This window comes from Myxine glutinosa, chromosome 2, assembly GCF_964187855.1.
Source record: "Myxine glutinosa chromosome 2, kmMyxGlut1.1, whole genome shotgun sequence".
NCBI lineage: Eukaryota > Metazoa > Chordata > Myxini > Myxiniformes > Myxinidae > Myxine > Myxine glutinosa.
In genome coordinates this window covers 77,902,896-77,926,058 of record NC_136262.1, presented here as the reverse complement: position 1 = coordinate 77,926,058, position 23,163 = coordinate 77,902,896, and the positions used below count along the sequence as shown (strand labels likewise).

The following is a 23,163-nucleotide window of genomic DNA, read 5'->3' as shown; positions in this document are numbered from 1 at the left end:
TTTGTCCCACTGTCAGTTGTTCTACTCCCAGCGTCAACTCCTCTATACCACCTTGCAATTTTACAGTCCCCTTTCTCACCTCCTTCTCCATGCGCTCCTTACAGTGCCTCACCTCCTCGCGCACTCCTCCGACCTCCTCACTCACACCTCTTCTGATCTCTTCTCCCATCACTTGCATCTCCTGCCCAGATGCCACCCTCATCTGCTCCATTTCCTCCCTGTGAGCATCCAATTTAGTTTCTACCCCCATTCTGACCCCCTCTATCTGCTGCCCCATTTTTTAAACTTCCCTTTCCGCTTGGTCCCTCATGTCCCTCAATTTGCCTTCCATACTGTTTTCTAACCCCTCTAACCCCTTTTTCATCCCTTCCATTTGATTCTCTTGAGCGGCCATTCTGTTTTCTACCCCCGTTAACCCATGTTTCACCCCTTCTATCCCATTGTCTAACCCCTCTAATTTAGCTTCTAGCCGTTCCCCCATTTCTCCCATTTTGCCCCCCATTCTGCCCCCCAATCGCTCACTATCAGCCCTCATTTGCTCACTCTGAGCATCCATCCGGTTCCCCATTACCCCCATCATTCTGCTTTCCATTTCTTCGCTATTCTTGTCCATAAGGGCCTTCATTTGTATAAAAAAAAGGTTCAAATCCACCAACGACGCTGCTACAGTCGCGGGCGCGGTCGCCGTAGCCATGTGCGAGGCGCCATTTTGCGCGCCCGTAACCTCGTGCGCGAGGACGCCATTTTGCGAACCTGCCGCCCTCACTGCTTCGCTCTCCTCATGTCCCTCAATTTGGTCCTGGATCGACCCTGCCTCACTCTCCTCTACCGGAACCCAGCCGTCTTGATCTGCCATAGCGCGACTTTCAAAATTCGGGTTTTTTGTAAAACAAAATCAAATTTCGGTGTCTTTATAATTTTGACCAAATTTTTTCTGAGATGTTTTAAAAAAATTTGGTTCGGGCCTCGAATCCCACTCCTCGACACCAATTGTTACGGTCGCGGTTTAGATGTTATTTTTGACCGAGCGGTTGGTATGACCGCGACCGAACAGTTATTCCCCGACTAGACCCCGATTCCACCCAGACGTTGACCAAATCGTGCTATGCTAAATCAATGATGGAAAGGACACAACGACTGGGATAGATGAAACGACGCAAGGGGTACAGTTCTCAAGACCTCCGGAGGAGGATATAATTACAGTGGTGGAGAAAAGGGGTAGATTACAAGGTAGTGAGGTAAAGACACAGAAGAGATAGGCACTTAATTACAGTCTTATCTTAACCCAGACAGACCACAGACAAACGGAACAAGGCTGACTTACACAGGGATTGATGGCAGGAAGGGACAGGTAGTCGATAGCACAAGGTGCACCTTGGCTCGGGGACAGGATAAAGCACGGTCCAGTCCAGAGATGCGGGGAGGCCTCACAGCGCTCGGAGGGTACGTCTTGCTTGCTCCAAGCTCAGCGCGCATCTTACGTCACCTCCCTCTTCCTGCGCATGCTCAGCGGGGAGTCACACGCCCTCGGCTGGTTGGCTCCGCCCCAGATGGGACCGGTCCGCCGCTTCCATTGGGTGCGGGGGTTACCGGGCTCCGCCCTTGACGAGGAGCTGACAGGGAGCCCCTATTTGGTAACCCCGTCGAGCACATGTTCGATGGCGGCTCGTTGGGAAGGCCTCGTGCCCTCCCAACACCCCCTACCAACCAAGCCAGAGTGAGGACGCGCACTCCCTGTGCACGCCGCCGCCGTTGCTGTTGTTGTTGTTGTTGCTGAACCGTGAGGAAGAGCTGCGGGGAGGTATTGGGAGGTCCTAAACTTCCTAACGGTGCCATACAATCACATTCTGGTGCAACGAAGGGTCAGAATTAATAGAAACGAGTCCTTAACTGACATAGACTAAGAATAACTAGCAAGATGTCCTATAGTTGTCTTACATGAGATGCGGTGAACTTGGGCACGACATTTAATGGGGGAAATAGGGGGAGGTCGGGTCTACAGAGCGTTGTTTACAGAAAATGGGACTAGGGAATGGGGGATTGGGGATAGTTGGGAAGTATTGAGGAAATAGGGGAATATTTACAAGCGGATATGGATGGATGTAAATCCCATATCCGCAACAATATATATATATATATATGTATGTATGTGTATATATATATATATATATATATATATATATATATATATAGATATAGATATACACACACACAGTTTTTCACACGAGCCCCACGCAGGAATTTAATTCCTGTTTATAAAAAATTGTTGATGAGTTAATCTCCAATGCACTTCTGCATATACTTGCATACACATACATACGCATACATATACTTACGCTCACATCCGGGGTCTGCCTAGCACGTAATACATCGGCCATTATAAAGCTCGCAGTGTTAAGTGTGGAAAATTTCTGAGGAGATTTCAGCTGGCTCAATAGCGCAGTGGGCTGTCACCACGAAAGTGATGGAAGCGCTTGGTTCGAGTCCCATGTTGAGTTAGAGTTTTTCACACTCAGCCCCACGCAGGAATTTAATTCCTGTTTATGAAATATATATATATATATAAATAAATATAAATACACACAATTTTTGTAACATAGTATAATATACATCTATCCATCAACAATCGTATGACAAAAACGAACCTGGCCCATGAAATCTGTGAAGAAGAGCATTATAGCAAGGAAAGCGGTCCATCCCAGGAGGTGGCTGATACACAGGCACCGGAGGGGAGCGGGAATGTTTGCCAGGGTCTTTAGGAGCAACTTGAGAGTCATAGGTGGTCGAGATGGTGTCTGCAAATGGACCATAAACAGGAAATGCTTGAACCACCAGACAGTAATGCAGTATTATTTTTCACTTTTTCCACTTCATTGAATGAGTATGATTATGATGATGATGATGATGATTGCAACATGAGGATTGAGGATGAAGATGCAACAAAGATGAGCAGTTAAAGTTGAGAATACATTCCTAATGGACTTCAGATCAGCGTCCTTTCCTAAAATTTGGATTATTGATGGTCAATAATGTCAGGTAAACGGACAAAACACTTTCTACAATCGGATAGTCCTCTAATCGTGCCGAATGTCAGAAGTTGCATTACAGACATTTGTAAACCTGAACCGTTATAGAGATATGGTTTGAAGTTATATTAAAAAAGCAAGTTGTTATATATTGCTTTGGTCACATGCAAAATAGCTGTATGTATACACGGACCATTTGTACATTTCTAAAATCGCCTGACATAAATAGATACATATGGCCGATGCTACTTCACCAAGGACCCACTCGTACTGCAACGACTCCAAAACTCGTTTTTTCCCCACCCTTCTGACTTCTGTCATTGACTGCATGGCTGATCTGGCTTTAATAAAATTAATTTGCATAATCTGTACGGCTTGTAATTCCCGAACTACAGCCTATTGAACTTATAACGACCTTAGTTAAAAACACACCAATTGTCCCGAACACCTAACCCTAGATCGTCTTGACTTAATTAAATGACATATTCGAAATCTGATTTGTTGTCATCAGAACATCGCAATGCATTCTAAACAACTATAATAGGTATGCAGATCAAAATCGATTCTTTTTTTTTTTTTTGCAGGATGTATATTTGGAGAAGTTAGCTAAGGTGGTAACTTTTTTCTACACCGTCTACTTTACCCTTGTGATGTCATTAGATGAGTGGCGAAATTGCATTTAAATCGATGTGTAAGTTATATTTGTACTATTTTGTTTTTTTAATAATTAGAGATTAGCGCATTTGAGAGGTCACGTGACTCCTTCACCAATCTTACCGATCGTTTTAACGGTTTAATTACCAGTTATGTTTCACATCTGATACCATATTTACCGATTGGAGCTCACCATCTCACCAATTATATAGTTATCCCGGGTTGAAAGCCAAAGACATTTTGGCCTTTTTATAAAGCATTGTAAATACTGTTGTGGATTGGCTCGCTGTGCTCGCCTCACCGAACGTCGCTGCAGAGGCACGGGCTTGTTTTAACTGAGGATAATGATCTGACTGAATTTGAGTTGCAGTGTTGTCAATATTTTACACCGATCATAATGCAAGCATTTTTTTGGTTGGAATGTATTGGTAATATTGGTGTCATTATATATTTGGAATTTATTTGGAATCTAAAAAGGTCCAAGTGGTCTAAAGGTCGAAATGGTGAAGGGTCCAAACTGGTCTAATGGGTCTAAAGTGTCTTACGGGTCTTTGGGGTCTCAATGATCTTTTCAGTCCTCTGGGTCTTTAGGGTCCTCTGGGTCTTTAAGGTCTTCATGGGTCTTTTGTCTCTTTGGGGGTCTTTTGTGTCTTCGGGGTCTTTTGTGTCTTTGGGTATTTTGGGTCTTCAAGTTATTTTGGGTCCTCTGCATCTATTGGGTATTCAAGGGTCTTTGGGTATTTAGGCGTCTTAAGGGTCACGGTGGACATGAGTCTTCAAAGGTCAAAGGGGTCTCAGCAGTCTAAAGTATCGAAAGGTATATTTCGACAGTGCGTATATTCCAATGTAATTAATAGACTTACATAAATTAATAGACAGGATGCAACTGCCGTTCACACAGTACGTGATTAATAGATATATAGTCGCACAGCTTCACCACCTCACCCTCTCACGGTTTCACAAACCATATTTTTCAGTTATACATATAGATTTGAAGAAGGAGACGATTTGGTGACAAATATACATTCATACATAACCATATACTGTACGTTTGCTCCATTATAATAAGAGGCATCTACCCATTGAGATTGAGACAGGTGGTGGCTCATGTGTTTATGCTATGAATTGTGAGAAAATGACTGTTTAAAACACTTAGTTAGGTGCATAGTGGTAAAAAAATATGATGCTATAAAGTTATTCACGATTAACCTTGGGAGCTGAGGAGTAGTGTCACAAACAAACATACGTCTCATTCGCTTTTATAATCGAGGATATATTTACATATACTTATCGTTTCACATTTTCGTGTGATGTACTTGTTTTGTTGAAATTGCAATAAAGCTCTCGGCATCTTTTTACCATTAGTGGCATCGTTCCTTCACAAGTTTCATGCTGCAGGATTGTCTAACTGAACGAAGCAATCTATCAATCTCCTGGCTATTACACAGCCATAACACATCCCCAGGGGCTGGTATGTTTGCTCAGAGGAAGCACCCCCCTTTGAGCTGTCTCGTCTGTGCTGCATTCTCATCGTGTTTATAAACCATTAGATTGGTGCTTCACAGGGAGGGCATTGAATCGGGGGGTATGACGTCTCTCGGACAAATGCTAAGCTGGCGGAGCATCTGCATTCATTGATGACTTTTAAAGATTACACTGTGTCTTTCACCAAAAGGTAGGGTGTCTAGTGCTGGTAGCTGAAGCCAAATTCAAAATTCCAGCCTTAACCTATATCATCATGTAACAGAGCAGTCACGTGTTAGGAAATTTGTTAACAGTCAAAGAAACTGCTTTGGCAGAAGTGATGCTCTAGGTCTAGGAAGAGAGTAGGGTCATTGATTATGACACATTTTTAGCCATTTTCGTCTTACTGAAGACATTCTTCCACTGACCGTATTTGCTATTGGCCTTTCCATCCCACTGGGAAAGTTCTCAACACTCAATACTGGAGCCAGAGGACTCTCTGACATGCTGCAGAGATGGATGATGAGGCAGAGTGAGAAGATCACCAGCACAAACATAAATATGACGTGGTACTCCGAGCCCAGGAGGTGTCCAAGAATCGTGGTTTCCCAGTCCACCGTCCCGATGAGGTAACCGAGGACACCTCCAACACCTGTGGACAATAGCATCTCCTTGAAATGTACAATATTAATGCAAGATCACCAAGTGTATTTCTGGGCAAAGATAACTGGTATTGCTGTTGCTTGGTGAGAAGACCGAGAGATGAATTTGTTTTAGAGGTCCAATTATAAGCATCACTGTGAAAGATTATAATAGAGTGAAGATAACTCAAGAGATAATGTAACAGAAAATTTACAAAATGCTTTCCAAATTTTCTAATCTTACTTTAACAACTAGAGGGCTGCAATCGGAGATCGCTCATGGTTCCCGGTTTAGCCAACTTGTAATATTAGACAATTGGTAGCACTTGATGCCTCCCTCTGGGAACCATAAACACCAAGACGAAACACTTAATGCATCCCTCCAGGAACGATTATAAAAAATAAATAAGGGAAAAATAAATAATTGGCAAGAGAAAAGTAAATAAATAAATGAAAATTGGAAAACGAAAAAATAAATAATTGAAATTAAAAAATTTTTTTTTAAAGAAAATAATTAAATAATTGGAAACTAAAAATCATTGCAAAATTAAATAAACTAGCAACGGTACCCTCCCTACGGGCGGGGCTTCAATTGGGAAGCCCAAATGAAAAGGAAAAATATCAGAAATTGAAGGCTTTTTAAAATTTTAAACGATTCATATAAACATCCGTTGAATCATATCACACGCAAGTCATCAAAATCGAAACAGTACATGGCGCCCATAGTGAAAAAAGATTGAATTCTGCAAAACGAAAGTGGCCGCTACACGTCTTTCTCAGTCGCACGTTTATGTGTGAAGAGTGCACGCCGAATCTGTAAAACGGAAGCGGCCGCTACACCTCTTTCTCAGTCGCTTGGCACACGCTGCCGTGTTACTTCGGAGCCGGACGTTTATATTGGAAGAGTTCGTCAGGAGTCGATCTACTCTCTCCTGTTACGTAGAATTTCAACAAAAGCCACATCACTGTTCATATCAGTAAATATTATTCCATTGTGTTTGGAAAAACTGGAAAATTGGAAAACCTTGAAAAATTGGAAAAACAATACAGCCTATTTTACTCCAGGGGTCCTAGGATTACACACCCAAAATATCGTTGCGATCAGTTCAGCCGTTTTTGCGGTACCTTCGAACAGACAGACAGACGGACGGACATTTGGTGAATTATAGTAAGATTAAAATTGTAATTTTTTTTTAGCTCATTGAAAATAGAAAATAAACGAATTAATGAAAATTAAATAATTGAAGATGCAAAAATTAAATAATTGAAAAAATAAATAATAATAAATTAAATCAAGGAAAAATTATAATTCTTCAAATTGCGGGACACCACTGACACCAACACTAAACATTGAATGCATCCCTCCGTAAGTTGCTTCAATAACTGGACTCGGCCACCACTCGTGGTTTCATACCTGTGAGCAAAGCCTGCCAGTGTAGGCCCCGCATCTTGTCTGCGTGGGAGCACACGTCAAAGAGATAGGCCTTAATTGGTCCATCGATCAAATCCGCTGAAAAGTCGAATAGGACGATACCAAGCATAGCGATGGCGATAGGCCAAAAAGTCTCCACGTGTCCGGCAACCACTGGACGAAAGCAGCACAGACGCAATTCGAAAAATTGCAATTTTCACATCATCAAGTCATTTTAAGTTCCGTATATTAATTCCAAGTTCCAAATCCATAATTCTCAGTCTAGTTTCATTCCTGTGCAAAACTGGAGATTTCCTATCAAAATACAGCAAAATTGGATTTCTGAGACAAGTGTGAGTTATGCACAACAAGCTGGTACAGTTCATTAATTTTGCTGCAGGTGTACTATTTCCCATTTGTTGAGGAGGTATTTCTGCCTCAAATTCAGTCCACATTGTGAAAAGCTGTAAACAACGTTTTAAAAACTGGAGAGAATTTTCCACGTGACACAGACTTCACTTTGCTCTCAGTGGTCCTTCCCAGATCATCTGCCATAGGCCTACATATATGAGCCGAGAATAAGGTAGCTCAGAGGTGGCTAACAACCTCACCAAAAGGTCTATTCAAAATTCGACGCCTCACCCAACTGTAAAGAGTTGTTGTTGTTGGTTCGTATGCAGCCTGTAGCTGCTGGTTGCATCATTTCTCTGGAAGTGCGTTTGTGCCGCTGATGTAGTCAACTGTGGGACCTTATATAGAAAGGTGTGTTTCTTTCTAAATCATGTCCAATCAATTGAATTGGCCACAGGTGGACTCCAATCAAGTTGTAGAGACATATCAAGGATGATCAAAGGTAAATGGATGCACCTGAGCTCAATTTGGAGTGTCATAGCAAAGGGGCTGAATAATTATTAGCTCAAGATATTTCAGCTTTTAAATTTTAATTCATTTGTAAAGATTTCGAAAAAAATTCCACTTTGATATTGTGGGATGTTATGCGTAGATCAGTGACAAAAATTTCAATTTAAGTAATTTTAAATTCAGGCTGTAACAACAAAATGTGAAAAAGTCAAGGGGTGTGAATACTTTCTGAAGGCACTGTATATATCACAATCATAACTATTGTAGTCAGGCAGATAGGTGTATCCATCATAAGAATTGTGGGTTTAGACATACAAGCATGAAATTTGGCACAGTCATAGATAATAATCTAATGAATAATTCCAGATATGGACCCACCGCGAAAACGTCCTATGGTAGCCATGGCGGCCATTTTACAAAATGGCCGTTTTGACCACGATTATTTTTTACCGGACGACACAAATGCTTCTGTGTCACACCCTGTGTATGCATGGAACATCGGGAGGGCCTGTGACTTATCTGGTCCGAGGAATGCTGCAATTTCATGTGCTGGAATATACCTGAAGTGCTGGCCTGTCCCAAAGGCCACCCAAAGCTCCTGGATTTTGAGTTTGGTTGTTGCTGCCACAGCCAATACCACTATATCTGTATCCACCGTACGCAGAAGAATTTTCTGAAATCCATCACGGACTGCATCCGCGAGATGTATCATCATTCATGTATCAGCCTCCTCATGGTCACATGGGGCAAGATGACTGGTGTCGCGTGCGGGAATGCACGTCACATCTGAACCATCCGTGGTGACTATCTGCTTATCCGATACAAGATGTGTGATGTGTTTTGTCAAGAAGGCAAACAGTTCTGTTTTGTTTGCATCAATTCTCAGGAACTGCTGCCAATTTCCTGGAAGAACAGTGGATCCGTCAACTCTCCTTCGAATGCCTTTCCCACGTTTGTCCCTGGCTTGAGATTTCAGGCTGTTGTCACGGTACTGGTCCCAGACTATATCCACACGACAGGCTCTTTGCAAGTGACCTTGTATGTGTGGCAAGAATACTTTCAGCGCATAATCATCAAAGGTTTTGGCAGCAACTGGTTTCAGAACATTCACCAACACTGCCCCGTCAAGGATAGTGACGTCAGTATCTGGTTTTGGAGCATCACCTCTGACCTCTGCGCAACTCTCTAGACACACCAATAGATCTGATTTGGTTCCCAGTCGTAACTTCCCAAGCTGAGATAAAGACGGGGGACATGCTTGGTTTTCATGGCGGAAAAATTCTGCAAGATCACCATCTCGTGTTTGAGACGCAATGTAGAGTCTTGAGAATAAAGAGCAGTCACTCTTTAGCGAAGTTACTTGCAAACTTGTCTTGGATTTATCTCTTGGAGACGATCGACTAAACAATGGGAGTTTATTCTTCTTTATTGGCTCAGTAAGAGGTACGGTTCGCTCCAGTAGACGGTCTGCTACGAAGGTCTTGTACTGTTGCTTACCTATCTCCTCAGCCTGTTGAACAGTAGAAACAACAGTTGGGTCAGCAATGTCTCTTGTGTCCAGCCGCAGCAAGTCTGTACTCTCTTCTAGGAAGTCTGTACTCTCGTTTTCGCGGTGGGTCCATATCTGGAATTATTCATTAGACTATTATCTATGACTGTGCCAAATTTCATGCTTGTACGTATAAACCCACAATTGTTACACCTATCTGCCTGACTATTGGTAACGTTGTATATTACTTGCAAAACGCAGACATAAAATGTAAATGCGTGGAACCCAAAGTTTTTTTATGGAGTATCCAGTTAACCGTTCGAAGAAACATAACATAAGTCGTAAGAACATTTGACGTTCACCTGTGAATTGCAGGTGATACAGCCGGTTTACCGCCCCTCTCTAATGATTGCATTGCTCCCACTATTGGACATCTTCTTAACGGCCACAATTATTCCCACGTTTTTGTGGGATTGGCCGGGAAAAGCTTGGCCCAAGTCATTCATGAACCGGCTGGACAGGCCTCAGGTTCGACTAAGCTTCGGGCAGGAATACATCATTTGTTCAGGGTGCTGGCGATACCTCAGCTACTCTTTGCGAAGGACCCTGTGGGATCTTTTTACGTCTACCAACTAATGTCGGCACAAGGAACACCCATTTTAACGTCCATCCGAGGGACGACACGTTGATGAATCACACCGCCTGTAAAACACCGGAATGACAGTTTATAGCTGTGTTGGGATTCAAACCCAGGCTCGACAGCCTAGAGGCAGGTGTGACTACCTGGAAGCCATCCTGCCATCCCGCTCCCATTATTCGACTCCACTTGCATAACATCTTAGCAAAAGTATACAATCCAACAATAAAGTATTCTCCATATTGAAATCCAGCTGGCAGGTTTTGTTTTTTTTTGTTTTTTTTTTACCTCTAAGGTACATGTTATATAAGTTATGCGAATAATCGTGTACCAAGTCGAACGGCACTCAGTAGAGAGCATACCTCCACCTGCTTGGCCATATCACTCAAAGGTGAAGAATCACTTTAAAATTCTACCAGCTGGATTCGGATACGGATCTTCACCAAAATTGAATCGATTCTTCCTTGTCACACACACAACCTGTCCAACAAGTTTCGTCCAAATCCGTCCATAACTTTTTTGAGATATCCCGCAATGTATCGTTTTTGGCCCTATCTCCCAATGGTGAAGAATCACTTAAAAAATTAAATAATTCTCATATCCGAATCCATATTCAGATCTTCACCAAAATTGAATCGATTCTTCCTTGTCACACACACAACCGGTACACCAAGTTTCGTCCAAATCCGTCCATAACTTTTTGAGATATCCCGCAATGTATCGTTTTTGGCCCGATCACCCAATGGTGAAGAATCACTTTAAAATTAAATAATTCTCATATCCGAATCCATATTCAGATCTTCACCAAAATCGAATCTCTTTGTACTTGTCAGACACCCAACCGGTCCACCAAGTTTCGTCCAAATCCGTCCACAACGTTTTGAGATATCCTGCTAAGTATCGTTTTTGGCCCGATCTCCCAATGGTGAACTCACTTAAAAAATTCTGGTAGCCGGATCCGAATCCGGATCTTCACCAAAATCTAATCATTTCGTCGTTCTCACGTACGCTACATTTCTGCCAAATTTCGTCCAAATCCGTCGACAACTTTTTGAGATATTTTGTTCACAAAAGGACAGACAAACGGACAAACAAACAGACAGACAGGGGTGAAAACATAACCTCCATCCACCTTTGGTAATAATCGTATTGCAGAATAGCCTAGACCTAGAGGTATGTATGCATCGTCGCCTTTCAAGTGCTTAAGTCTGGGTTCGAATCCTGACCAAGTTATAAACTGCCATACTGGTGTTTCTCACGCAGGGCGTCAATGTGTGTGCAGGAAGTCCTTGGATGGATGTTAAGACAAGTGTCCCATGTGCCAAAATTAGATGCAGGCTGCAAGTGAATGTTAGAGATCCTTCACGAAGAGTAGGCGAGCTACATCGTTTAACCTACTTGGTGGAACGTCAGGCTGGGTCGATTGGCTCATGAAAGATTTGCGCCAAAACTCCCATGCGAACCTCACGAGCAGGTGAGAATTATATAATTGTGTCCGTGGGGGGAAAAAAAGAAGACAAAATGTAAGTTTGTCTTTACACATAATTGCAATTGAAACCGACCTTCAACTATTGCGTCACTGTTGAGGAAAAGCGCAAGTCCCAGCAGCATTAGCAAACTCATCACCAGAATGAACGGTCGCCTTCGGCCCCACGGTGACGTGCACGTGTCACTGGCCGAGCCCAGCAAAGGTTGCAGCACGAAGCCCAGCATGGGGCTGATGAACCATACCAAGCTGTAGAGGTTTCGGGGCAACCCGACGCTCAGCAACACCGGAGTAGCGAAAGCTCCCTCGACCGCGTAGCACATCTCCCTGCCGAACATAATGGCGCTGTGCATGAGGATGGACGCTGTGGAGCGGCTCACCGGGGGCTCTGGTCGCGAGTACACTTGCTCACCTGCCATACTACGTGTCCCTTCGAGAGACGCGCGCGATTGCGGAGGGAACCCGCGCGCGCCTCAACCACGAGTACACCACGAGGGTACGGGTCATGTGACCAACAGCTACAGCCGAAGGCAAAGAAAGCTAGCGTATTATATCTGGCTGTCCAAGATTTTACTCAAATTAACTCCATTCGTGCTTTCCCTTCGAAAAATGTTCTGCATAATTTATACCGAACTCAATAGAATGTTTGTGTAACCTGTGGATTATATAGAACTCTAGGGAGAGGTCGCTTGTTCCATAAAATTCGTCAGACGCTTTATGAAGATCCATTGAAATGTCTGTATTTGTCTGCAGAGAATGGGTGTTCTATAGAATTCTTCAGATGCTTTATAGAGTGTGTCTATATTAATTTTCTATCGTACTTTAACACCAAATTCTACAGAACTGTTCCATAGAAATTCTATATAATATCTATGTATATATTGTTGCGACGTTGCGTCCACCCTGTAATGAAGACCTCAGGGGCGACAGATGGCCAAACGAGCTTCAACTCCGAGGCATGTACCCAACTATGGCGGTACCATTTTCACGCGTGGGGTGGTGGAGGGCAGCGAGGTCCTTACCTGCACGGACGGACTGCACATGGGGGTTATCCGATCCCCACAACAAATGAACGTACAAGACAGGCAAATCAACAATATAACAAATGAAATGCAACAAATAATGGTTTAATGAAAATAAATGCCAGGATAACAAAAATGAAAGTTAAGCTAAAATCGAATTCCTAAATGAGGGACCCTCCCTACGGACTCGTATACAGACACAGGGAATGATAAAATAAAGATAAACTGTGGTGTGGTGCTTTGGCTGATACTCCGCCTGGTGTCCTTGACCGGTCGTGGAACCACCGCACAGGAACCGCACAAGATGGCGCGCAGTGGCGCCCGTTGTAGCCACCGACCCGCAGAGAGATGGCCAAACGCCCTCCTCCTCCGACCGTCGCGATCCACCGGGCTCAACCACTCACTTTACTAGCACGCAGGGCGCTGTAAGGGGGAGAAAAGTTAGGATGATTCCAAGGGCCCAGCACTGACAGGGGCCCTAAAAAATATTAGAACATTAGGTAAAAATTCTCAATATTAAATTATTAACCAGGCTTTGCAGTCTTGCCATGCTGTCTATTGAAAGTCAGTTGGCTAGAAAGCTGGACTTCAAAGACTTGATCAGTGACTTTGCTAGCAACAAGGCTCGGCGCTGGGCTCTTGGTGTGTAAGGCTGAGCAAGGACTAGTGATAACTAAATGGCATGGCGATGGATATTGGATCACTACACTTGGTATGTATACTTGTATGTATACTCTGCTACTGATTTTATTATTTTGTTTGTTATATCATTCTGTAGATGATAATGTTCATTTATTTTAATTGAAGAGGTTAATGTATGTTGTAATTATTCTTACCATTAAAATTACATTTAGACTGTAAAAGATGGCCATGAGCACATTTCTTGTGTGGGTATCAGTCTTGCATCAAATAGTGAATTCCATACTGTATGCAGAAATATAAGCATTGTTTCAACCTCCTGGCAAAAATGTCGGGGAAAAATGTGCGTGCGTGCTTCATAGGGGCCCATTGTGATATCTTTTCATGGGGCCCAAAATCCATGGCGGCGCCCCTGCTAGCGCGCTCTGCTCCATGCGCAGCCACCTCCATCGAGGGCACAGGGAGAGAGAGCAAAATGGGTCCGCCTTCCACGCAGCCAGGAACAAAGAGAGCGCGAATGCGACCTATGGATCAGATCAGACAGGGACAGAAAGAGAGAGAGAAAATGGCGGTGCTTTCCCTTTTTGCTCCGACTGTCTCGAACGTTCTCTCTGACGTCACCTGCACTCCAATCACCGAGCGCCGTCGAATCGTCCCAACCAATCGTCCATCGGGGTCTATTCTATATACGCAGATGCAGATGCGCCTTACGCAATCACCGAGTGCCTTACGCAGATGACCTTTCCATGGCGCCCGTCGAGAAGTTTCGGCTGGGTGGTGTCGTAGTGTCTGGGTACCGTCGCGATTATGCTATTTTAATCATGGGTCGGTGTCATGTATGCAGTGCAAATATTCACCATTGTATCCCTACACCGGGACCGGGTTGTATCCCTACGCCAGACCTCGGATGGCGCTCCTGTGAATCGGGCCTTGATCGGCAGAGTGAATAAACGCGTACGACAATTGATCGCAGTTTGTCGAGATACTTTACATGGCGACGAGGATAAACATCTAGACCATGACTTCTTTCGGCCATATCGATGAATTCGACCCTCATGAGGGGGATTTTGACACGTATTCTGAGCGGTTGTCTTTCTACTTCGAGGCGAACAGCATCGCGACCGAAGGCTGGATGAAGGCCGTCTTCCTGTCCGTTTGCGGAGGTGAGACATTCACACTCGTTAAAAACCTGATTCGGCCTCGGACAATCCAGGAGCTCACGTATGCAGAGCTCAAGGCCGCTTTGAAGAAACATTGCAACCCATCTCCTTCATTCATCCTGTGTCGGTTTAATTTTTACATGTGCAGACAGCAGCAAGGTCAGTCGATCGCAGACTTCATTGCACACCTCAAAAAACTGTCACATCTGTGTGAGTTTGGGGACACGATCGATGACATGCTTCGTGATTTGCTGGTGGTTGGCATGTCCGATGACCGCACTCGTAGACGCCTGCTTGCTGAGAGAAGACTGACGTTCCAAAATGCCAGAGACACCGCCATTTCCATGGAAAGTGCTGAACGCAACGCTACAAGCATCGGTGCCACTCGCTCGTCTGGTACCAGCCCTGCTGTGAATCGGTTGGATCATGTTCAGCCAAAACGTTGGAACAAGGCTCCTCGTCAGAAGCCAGTGCAGTCTCAAACCCACAACAACTGTTTTCGGTGCAACGGAAAGCACCCTCCGGAGACGTGTCGGTTCAAAGATGCCACCTGCCATTTCTGTTCGAAAACTGGCCATATTGCTCCAGCTTGCATCACTCGCAAATCAGGAAAAGGAAAAGCTGCTGACAAGATTCATCAGTTTATCGGTTCGGAGGAACCCGAGCTTGACCAGGTGAGCTCTGTTTCCGACAACTCAGAATCGTATGACCTGCTTCATATTGATTCTCACCATAGGCGGGACCCTCTTCTTGCCAATGTTGTCGTCAACAATCGACCATTGCAAATGGAGGTCGACACTGGTGCAGCCGTCTCGCTCATCAGCCATGCTGTTTTCACAAACCTGTGGAGTGATGCTGACCGACCCCATCTGAAACCTACTACCTATGGACTCTCCACCTATACAGGTGAGAAGATTGTTCCCTGTGGTACATGTGACGTCACGGTGGGCTACGATAACTGTGAGTTTCACCTACCCCTGATCGTCATTCCTGGAAAGGGCCCTTCCTTACTCGGCAGGAACTGGTTGAGCATAATTCGACTGAAGTGGGAAAGCATTCATCAACTCCGGGCAGCCAACGTTTCTCCTACCGCAGCATACACACTCAAAAATGTGCTGGATACGTACCCGGATGTCTTCAAGGATGAGCTTGGAACCTTGAAAGGACATACGGCTAAACTCAGGGTTGACCGGGATGCCAACCCTATATTTTGCAGGGCTCGCCCAGTCCCTTTCGCCCTGCGTGAGCGGATTGACAAGGAACTGGATCATCTTGAAAATCTGGGGATCATCGAGCAAATCCAGTATGCCGAATGGGCGGCGCCCATCGTTCCGGTCATAAAATCGGACCAGTCCATCCGCATATGTGGAGATTATAAAATGACCGTGAACAGGTGTTCTTCATTGGATAAATATCCAATCCCGAGGATCGAAGACCTCTATGCTCGTCTCACGGGAGGCAAGACTTTTATGAAACTCGATCTCAAATCCGCCTATCTACAGCTCTGCTTGGACGAGAATTCGAAATAGTATCTTACCATTGTGGAAGTGTAATTCAGTGTAACTTATTAATTGGCACTGGTAACTTATTGGTTGACCTAGTAACAAAGCAGATGCATTTTACATGCAAACTCTGTGGGGGACGGGTTTGTAAATGAGTTAGGAATGTGCACGAACATGATGGTCTCTTGAAACACCTGGTCACAGCCCCAGGCTGGAGCACCCCCCTATTGTTTGATAAAAGGAACTCACAGCAGGGGGGGGGGCTAGCTGGCGCCAGGAAGGCGACCGGTGACGTCGGCGGAGAGGAGATTACGAGTTCAGCGGACAGAGGATTAAGTCGAGTTGGTCCATATAAGCGGGAGCTGCGGCTGGAGTCGAGAGGACTTGCTGCGAGGAGCTCTGACGAACGGGACCATGGCGGAGGAACATCAGCCGAACGAAAAGGACCATGGAAAAGAGTTAATCTCAGCCATTGAATAATGCGGTATTATTTGGTAAATGGAATCAAGTGAATAACCAGTTAATAAAGTTGTGACCTTTTGTAAAACCTGTTTCCGACCATTGGCGTCATGAGTCTCACCCTCCACATTCCGCGACAAGATGGAGGCACCGCTGAAATTTCGAGTGGACGTCGCCAAGGTGAGCATGTAAGCATGACGTCTTGGGGATCTGTCCATTATGAAATATGAACTCTGAAGATGGAGGATTTGGTGTGTGGGACTTGCATTCCGTAGGTAATCCAAGGAGTGTAAAAGTATTTTTGTCACGACCGTCCAAGGTAAAAGTCACGGATGGAACGGTTTAAATGATTCTATTATTCGTGTGCTTGCATATGCGTACGGTATACGCTGGGTGTTAAGAGCCTTACTCTGGTCTGCGGGCAAGTCGGCTCATGAAGTGCACCATGAGACGATTTGTTTGCCGGGTCGGTAAGGTTCGGTAAGGTCCGTACACGTGTACAATCGTGTACACCCGTTTTAAATAGAGAATTTTTTTTCAGTTTTCCCGCCATGCCTATAAATTCATGACAGACAACCCCCCTCATGCCGGTCCAGAATTATGATGAAAGATGGCGATTGAGGAAAAATTGCATCAAATTTTGTCCAGGTCCATCAAGAAGCCTTTGAGACATGCTTCACGGTTGAATAAAAAACCACCGTTAAGAGTACTTCTTTTTTTGTTCAAAGCACTCGACTTGGAGCCAGCGACTTGCTCGGCGGGGGATATAATTTTAGATATATATATAGTATGGGCATGCCCTAGTGAGAGATAATTACAGGAAATGGTGTTTGTGAGTAGCAACCACTCTCTGGTCGAGGCTCATAGAAAAATTGATACTTATTGATTTGGCACGCTTACAATAGATATTAATGGCGAGGGTTCTGTGGTCGTTCGTTTTGGCTTTGCGAATGGACCAAAGAGACAAAGTGAGAAAGAGAGACAGACAGAGAGAGATAGACAGAAAAAGAAAGAAAGAGAGACATAGAGACAAACAGAGATAAAGATGATAGTCAGACACATAGAGAGAGACAGACAAAAAGAGATAGACAGAGTGAGACAAAGTGAGAAAGAGAGACAGACAGAGAGAGATAGACAGAAAAGAAAGAAAGAGAGACATAGAGACAAACAGAGATAAAGATGATAGTCAGAGTCAGACACATAGAGAGAGACAGACAAAAAGAGATAGACAGAGTGAGACAAAGTGAGAAAGAGAGACAGACAGAGAGAGATAGACAGAAAAAGAAAGAAAGAGAGACATAGAGACAAACAGAGATAAAGATGATAGTCAGACACATAGAGAGAGACAGACAAAAAGAGATAGACAGAGTGAGACAAAGTGAGAAAGAGAGACAGACAGAGAGAGATAGACAGAAAAAAGAAAGAAAGAGAGACATAGAGACAAACAGAGATAAAGATGATAGTCAGAGTCAGACACATAGAGAGAGACAGACAAAAAGAGATAGACAGAGTGAGACAAAGTGAGAAAGAGAGACAGACAGAGAGAGATAGACAGAAAAAGAAAGAAAGAGAGACATAGAGACAAACAGAGATAAAGATGATAGTCAGACACATAGAGAGAGACAGACAAAAAGAGATAGACAGAGTGAGACAAAGTGAGAAAGAGAGACAGACAGAGAGAGATAGACAGAAAAAAGAAAGAAAGAGAGACATAGAGACAAACAGAGATAAAGATGATAGTCAGAGTCAGACACATAGAGAGAGACAGACAAAAAGAGATAGACAGAGTGAGACAAAGTGAGAAAGAGAGACAGACAGAGAGAGATAGACAGAAAAAAGAAAGAAAGAGAGACATAGAGACAAACAGAGATAAAAATGATAGTCAGACACATAGAGAGAGACAGACAAAAAGAGATAGACAGAGTGAGACAAAGTGAGAAAGAGAGACAGACAGAGAGAGATAGACAGAAAAAGAAAGAAAGAGAGACATAGAGACAAACAGAGATAAAGATGATAGTCAGACACATAGAGAGAGACAGACAAAAAGAGATAGACAGAGTGAGACAAAGTGAGAAAGAGAGACAGACAGAGAGAGATAGACAGAAAAAGAAAGAAAGAGAGACATAGAGACAAACAGAGATAAAGATGATAGTCAGAGTCAGACACATAGAGAGAGACAGACAAAAAGAGATAGACAGAGTGAGACAAAGTGAGAAAGAGAGACAGACAGAGAGAGAAAGACAGAAAAAGAAAGAAAGAGAGACATAGAGACAAACAGAGATAAAGATGATAGTCAGAGTCAGACACATAGAGAGAGACAGACAAAAAGAGATAGACAGAGTGAGACAAAGTGAGAAAGAGAGACAGACAGAGAGAGATAGACAGAAAAAGAAAGAAAGAGAGACATAGAGACAAACAGAGATAAAGATGATAGTCAGAGTCAGACACATAGAGAGAGACAGACAAAAAGAGATAGACAGAGTGAGACAAAGGGTAAACAAGGTCAGCTAGACTTGTCCCAAAGAGGCGCTTGCGTCAACCACATGTATCAGCAATATGGTCCACATTCACTTAAAGATTTGGAATCTTGGCATGAATGGACAAAAGGGAGAAAGAAGGAATTCCCCAAGGATGGAACTTGTTGGAACTTGTTGTTGGAACTTGCTGTTGGAACTTGCCGTTGGAACTTGTTGGAACTTGTTGTTGGAACTTGCTGTTGGCACTTGTTGGAACTTGTTGGAACTTGTTGTTGGAACTTGCTGTTGGCACTTGTTGGAACTTGTTGTTGGAACTTGCTGTTGGCACTTGTTGGAACTTGTTGGAACTTGTTGTTGGAACTTGCTGTTGGAACTTGCTGTTGGAACTTGTTGGAACTTGTTGTTGGAACTTGCTGTTGGCACTTGTTGGAACTTGTTGGAACTTGCTGTTGGAACTTGTTGGAACTTGCTGTTGGAACTTGTTGTTGGAACTTGTTGGAACTTGTTGTTGGAACTTGTTGTTGGAACTTGCTGTTAGAACTTGTTGTTGGAACTTGTTGGAACTTGTTGTTGGAACTTGTTGTTGGAACTTGTTGTTGGAACTTGTTGGAACTTGTTGTTGGAACTTGCTGTTGGAACTTGTTGGAACTTGTTGTTGGAACTTGCTGTTGGCACTTGTTGGAACTTGTTGGAACTTGTTGTTGGAACTTGCTGTTGGAACTTGCTGTTGGAACTTGTTGGAACTTGTTGTTGGAACTTGCTGTTGGCACTTGTTGGAACTTGTTGGAACTTGCTGTTGGAACTTGTTGGAACTTGCTGTTGGAACTTGTTGTTGGAACTTGTTGGAACTTGTTGTTGGAACTTGTTGTTGGAACTTGCTGTTAGAACTTGTTGTTGGAACTTGTTGGAACTTGTTGTTGGAACTTGTTGTTGGAACTTGCTGTTGGAACTTGTTGTTGGAACTTGCTGTTGGAACTTGTTGTTGGAACTTGTTGGAACTTGTTGTTGGAACTTGTTGTTGGAACTTGTTGTTGGAACTTGCTGTTAGAACTTGTTGTTGGAACTTGTTGGAACTTGTTGTTGGAACTTGTTGTTGGAACTTGTTGTTGGAACTTGCTGTTGGAACTTGTTGTTGGAACTTGCTGTTGGAACTTGTTGTTGGAACTTGCTGTTGGAACTTGTTGTTGGAACTTGCTGTTGGAACTTGTTGTTGGAACTTGTTGGAACTTGTTGTTGGAACTTGTTGTTGGAACTTGTTGTTGGAACTTGCTGTTAGAACTTGTTGTTGGAACTTGTTGTTGGAACTTGCTGTTGGAACTTGCTGTTGGAACTTGTTGTTGGAACTTGCTGTTGGAACTTGCTGTTGGAACTTGTTGTTGGAACTTGCTGTTGGAACTTGTTGTTGGAACTTGTTGTTGGAACTTGCTGTTGGAACTTGCTGTTGGAACTTGTTGTTGGAACTTGTTGGAACTTGTTGTTGGAACTTGTTGTTGGAACTTGTTGGAACTTGTTGTTGGAACTTGTTGTTGGAACTTGCTGTTGGAACTTGTTGTTGGAACTTGTTGTTGGAATGTTTTGGGGACATTCGAATGTCAAGTGAATCGAATGAGAATTCAGGAATTATTTCATTATTAACGATTAATGAAGTACTTATTTAATTAATTACATTTCCTATTACATTACAGTAATTACATTACAGTAATTACCTGAGGTAATTACAGTAATTACAGTTCCGGTAATTACAGTAATTACAGTAATCATTACAGTAATTGCAGTAATCTTATTACAGTAATTACATTACATTAACTCAGGCACCTTTTGAGTAAGGAAGCTGATATTTGGACATGACACTGACCGAGTGATATGGCTGTCAAGGAAAATTTGATTTATTGGTTAATCATTTAATAAATTAACTCGTTGATTTATAAATGACTTATTTAATTAAAAGTCCTCAGAGACACATCTTCGGATGAAATACTTGCAGATTGGTTATGCTATGAGCCAATTGATTAAGGAAAATATTTTGTGATGGCCATATTGGCAATTTCGTGGCCATATTCGTGGCAACTCAGTTAGTGCCACTGCACCTTTAAAATGCATCCCTGCGTTCATTTTTCGATCGATTGAGTTGAAATTTTGAACAATCGGATCTGGACTGTCGTTGTTAACGACTCTAGCACGCACTCGTCCAATCAGGATGGAGCGGTATGGTCCCCGGATCATCACTGCCCGCAGTTTTAATTAATTTTACTTTTTCTCTTGGGCATATAATTTTGAAGACATGCATGTCATGATAGAGGAAATGTTTGTTCTGTTAAACGGAATAAATGTTGTTTATTTGTGTGGGTGTCTATTTTGAGTATTTTGGATATATTTTCACGACTAATTCCAGTTATCGTCCTGCAAAAGGTCTGCTCGTTCTTTTCCTTTGAGTCGTAAATTCCTGTTGAACTCTCATTAAAAAGCGGAATTAAGTACGCTGTGTGATGATGGAGATCCTTGATGACGAATCAGGAATAGTGAATGAGCAGACAAATATCACGGATGGTACACCAGATAGGGAAAATGTAGATGAAACCCCTTTTGCTCAGGTGCTGTGTAGCGCTGCACAAAGATCCATATGAGCGGGGCCTGGGTGCTGTGTAATTAGTACACAAAGAACCAATTACTAGGGTGCTGAATAAACACAAAGATCCATTTTTGGAGCTGGTTCTCCCGGTGCTGTGATTTATTCAAAGAACCAAATCTTGCAAGAATTAAGATATGATTTGTCGACATTAGAAATACTTTAATATATGTAACGATTTTGTAACGATCATCCTGCAAAAGGTCTGCTCGTTCTTTTTCCTTTGAGTCGTAAATTCCTGTTGAATTCTCATTAAAATGCGGAATTAAGTACGCTGTGTGATGATGGAGATCCTTGATGACGAATCAGGAATAGGGAATGAGCAAACAAATATCACGGATGCTGCGGCTAGAGCAGTGGAAGCGATTTTTGAATTGTTCAATGATTATTCGATATTGTTATGACTTTTTGTCAATAGGTATACTAAGTGGCCATGAGGTAGCCTGTTGCTATGTACAGTTTTATTCTATTGTTGATTATACCACATAGCTGTGGTGATAAAGGAAATGTTCGTTTAAATAGATGATTATGATAGGACCATGACTATAAAATCATGATGATTATTATGAATGATATCATAGGGTTCAAATGCAGAATGATTGCATGAACTTGGGAAAGAACTTTCAAGCCCTATGGGATAAATTGGGTATTACAAGCGATGGAGTTTCAAAATTTAGCATGATTGAAGGAATTTGACAGTCCCATTACAGGAGTTTTACGAAATTTATATTGCCAAGAGATTTTGGGTACTATTAAAAGGAAAATGATGAGATATTTTTCCTAAAGAACTTTAATATCTGGCATCCATTTTGGCTGTCTCACGAATGAAGGATGAGTTGCCTTTAGTGGTTGCAAAGAAAAATTTGTGGAGACCAGGCAAAATGGGAAAATATGTCAGATATGACCCTAGGACAGGACGGCGATTCATCAATTGACATGAGGTACGAATCCGAGGTGACGACCGATGAAATTCGATCTCAGTCAATGGATGGACCTGTCCTGACATCATTGGGGAAAGGGCTTATGCAAGGAGTCATTCAAAATGATTAATTTGATTTATTGATGAATATTGATGAATTAATTGAAATTGAATAATTGATTGAATTGTTAATTGATTTGAATCTAATTGATTGAATTTAATTGCATAAATTGAACTGAATAAATTGAATTGAATATATTGATTGTTTGATTGATGAAAATGCGGTCTCAAGAAAGAAGCTTTGATATCTTTGCGAGATATTATCAATGTGGAGACAACCTGGGAAAATTGAGCAAGGTGGTGAGTTTATATACAGATATATATGTGCGGTTACCATTGTGTGATTTCCCCGTCAAACAGAGCGGACACCTGAGGATTCACCCACTTCATACTGACCCTCCGGCTCATCTGCAAATACTGATCTGTGAGATTGGATTGTGCAAAAGCCACAGCTGAGGGAGATTCTCTGGAAATCACCGTGCGAACAGGTGGAGAGATCCTTCCTGGAGGTACGAGTGAAGCTTTAGAGGAACCTGGAACAAGCTACAACACATCCAACGCTACTTTGATAAAAGGCAGAATGGGAAATGGAGCCTGCAAGAACACACAAGGACAACCAGAGATTCCACA

At 42.9% G+C, this 23,163-nt stretch overlaps 1 protein-coding gene across 1 annotated transcript in view; it reads right to left on the bottom strand.

Moving 5' to 3' along the window:
- SLC45A2 (solute carrier family 45 member 2) overlaps positions 1-12,088 on the bottom strand; it is a 65,049-nt gene extending 52,961 nt beyond the window's left edge. Inside the window, exons 1-4 of the mRNA XM_078772862.1 lie at positions 11,746-12,088; positions 7,200-7,370; positions 5,573-5,796; positions 2,646-2,795 (exon numbers count right to left, since the gene is read on the bottom strand). Of these exons, the coding sequence (XP_078628988.1) occupies positions 2,646-2,795; positions 5,573-5,796; positions 7,200-7,370; positions 11,746-12,088 (888 nt within the window). The remainder of the gene's footprint in view (positions 1-2,645; positions 2,796-5,572; positions 5,797-7,199; positions 7,371-11,745) is intronic.
- Positions 12,089-23,163: the final 11,075 nt, after the last annotated feature.